Source organism: Crocuta crocuta, unplaced genomic scaffold, assembly GCF_008692635.1.
Source record: "Crocuta crocuta isolate KB4526 unplaced genomic scaffold, BGI_CrCroc_1.0 scaffold340, whole genome shotgun sequence".
NCBI lineage: Eukaryota > Metazoa > Chordata > Mammalia > Carnivora > Hyaenidae > Crocuta > Crocuta crocuta.
In genome coordinates, this window is record NW_027530642.1 from 3,105,008 (window position 1) to 3,107,522 (window position 2,515).

Here is a 2,515-nt window from a genome sequence, read left to right on the forward strand (position 1 = left end):
AAAAAAAAAGAATTTGGTTTTGATAAGTTGTGGAAGGATAGCAGGAGATGAATTGTCAGAAGATGGGAGATAGCATTTAAAGTGGCTTTTGGAGGGATCTGGTAGAGCCCGGGATATAGTGGGAGATGAAGCCAGGGGGATATGTGGGTAGGGGACCTTTGAATTCTAAGCCAAGGAGTTAGTGCAGAGTTCAGGCAGCAGGTGTCTTCCATAAAAGGTCTTCAGCTGTCACCAATTCACGGGTAGGTCCTTGGCCTTCTAATCATTTTTGGATGTAGTCTTAAAGTCTTTGAGCCTAACCAGTAAATGATACTTGGGGTCTAGCAGGCCAGAAGCACTCCTGGTACTGGAAGTATTGGGAAGCATAGACGAGGAATCCCTTACCTGGTGCCCCTTACTGCTCTGCAACTGACTTGCATCACTCTACACAAATCCTCAGCAACTTCTCAGGATCTGTATAGCAGGCAGTAAGACCCAGGGAGAATTGATTTACCCAGGTGGGCAGAGCTGTCAGTTGGTCTTGGAGGTCTCTCGAGACCTAAGCCAGTGTTTTTCATGTTTTTGAGGCCTACTTGGTAAAAATTGGAGGGTTAATTGTGGTCTTGCTGCTAGAACTCTAGGCTGCTTTCCTGTAAGTGCTATGATGTGTGCTTTTAGTAAATTCAGGAGAGAGGTTATCTGCACGTACTTTGCTTCTTTAGTCCCCAGTTGAAATCTCCATAGTGCAGGGAGAAGTGAGTTTAGGCAGAGAAGAGCGTGCACAGACCTGGCGGGAGGGAAGGGAGACACAGGAGCAAAACTTGCAGATTTCCTTTAATAGCCAGGAAAAGGATTGTGGAAACCTCTTGTCTGTTGCTAACGTGGAGATTTTTTTACTTCCTTTCAGAAATGGCACCTCGCAAGGGGAAAGAAAAGAAGGAAGAACAGGTCATCAGTCTTGGACCTCAGGTAGCCGAAGGAGAAAATGTGTTTGGTGTGTGCCACATCTTTGCATCCTTCAATGACACTTTTGTCCATGTCACCGATCTTTCTGGCAAGTGAGTACTTGGGGGAAGAGATGCCCCTGGAATTGGGTGGCGGTGTAAGGGGTTCTCTTGAAAGAATTAAAAAGTTCAGATAAGGAAATGTGTTTGGTTGTTTAGTTGCAAATACTGTGATATCCCAGGCATCTGAGTTATGAGAAAGACATTCTGTGCCCTTGTGTCCCTGAAGTGTGGTCATCCTTGAATCCTCAGTTTCTCGGTACTTTGGAGGAGCAGTGGTGGACTGGAAGTCCGCCCTACATACAGGTTCCGGCTGCCGTTAGCAAGTCACTCAAATTCTAAGCTTTGGTTTTGTCATCTGTAAGGTGAGGTTATTAATGCCTACCTCATGGAGCAATTGAGAGGGTTAAGTGTAGAAGTAAATTTATATTGTTAATACAGCATCCCATTAATTTGGGTCTTTGAACCCCATCAAGGCAGAACCCTGGCAGTCCTGTTAGAAAGGAGGATGAATATTCATGTTGACCTTTGTCTTCTGCCATACCTGACTGTGGTGCTCTTTCCTCTTTACTAAGTGCGAAAAGCACTTAGAATCCTTGTTGCATGAGCAAAATGACTGTGAGCTTTTGTTCCCAGAGAAACCATCTGCCGCGTGACTGGTGGGATGAAGGTGAAGGCTGACCGGGATGAGTCCTCTCCCTACGCTGCCATGTTGGCTGCCCAGGATGTAGCCCAGAGGTGCAAGGAGTTGGGCATCACCGCTCTCCACATCAAACTCCGGGCCACAGGAGGAAATAGGTACGTGAGGCTGGGGCCGGGTGGTGAGATCTCTGGGCTTGGATGCCAGAGCCCCTGGATTTGAGGCTTGGTTTTTCTCTTGTGACTTTACACAAGCCATTTAAGTGTGTTCATGTTTAGTAGTTGCACCACCACCTCTGCTTCCCCCTCCCTGACTTAACTATGATTATTGAGCACTTATATACCAGGTATTGTGTTCTGGGTACTAGAAAAGAATGATGGAAAAGGATAGCTATCACTTCTTCTGTATAGAGGCACCTAGGCACCTTAAACAACCTAAGGGGACTGTGTGCTTCCCATTTGTGGCAAGTGCTAGGAAGCAAAGGTATGGTGTCAGCCATGGGAGTTAGTGACAAACTGTAATTTCAACTAAGACCTAAATATTGTGCCAGGAATAGGTCCAGTGAAAGGACAAGGAGAAGATACTCAGCAAGATACAACTGCAGTGAAAAAGTCTTGAGTGGAAATGAACTTGGCACATTTCTGGGAAAGAGTGTTATGAGTTGTGATCGGAGAACTAGGCAGGAGCAAGTTCTGGTTAGGTCTTAAGGATTTGGACTTCAGCCGAAGAGGGTGGGAGAAGCATAAGACCTTTTTAACGGTAATGACTTGATGACATTGGGCATTTTTAAAGTTTATTTAGAGAGAGAGCATGACCACTAGCCATGGAGGGGCAGAGAACATCCCAGGCAGGCTCCGTGCCGTCAGCACAGAGTCCAGTGTGGGGCTCAATC

At 46.2% G+C, this 2,515-nt stretch overlaps 1 protein-coding gene across 1 annotated transcript in view; it reads left to right on the forward strand.

Annotated features, from left to right (window-relative positions):
- The first annotated feature begins 871 nt into the window (after positions 1-871).
- LOC144235457 (small ribosomal subunit protein uS11) overlaps positions 872-2,515 on the forward strand; it is a 3,810-nt gene continuing 2,166 nt past the window's right edge. Inside the window, exons 1-2 of the mRNA XM_077769005.1 lie at positions 872-1,037; positions 1,620-1,781. Of these exons, the coding sequence (XP_077625131.1) occupies positions 889-1,037; positions 1,620-1,781 (311 nt within the window). The 5' untranslated portion in view covers positions 872-888. The remainder of the gene's footprint in view (positions 1,038-1,619; positions 1,782-2,515) is intronic.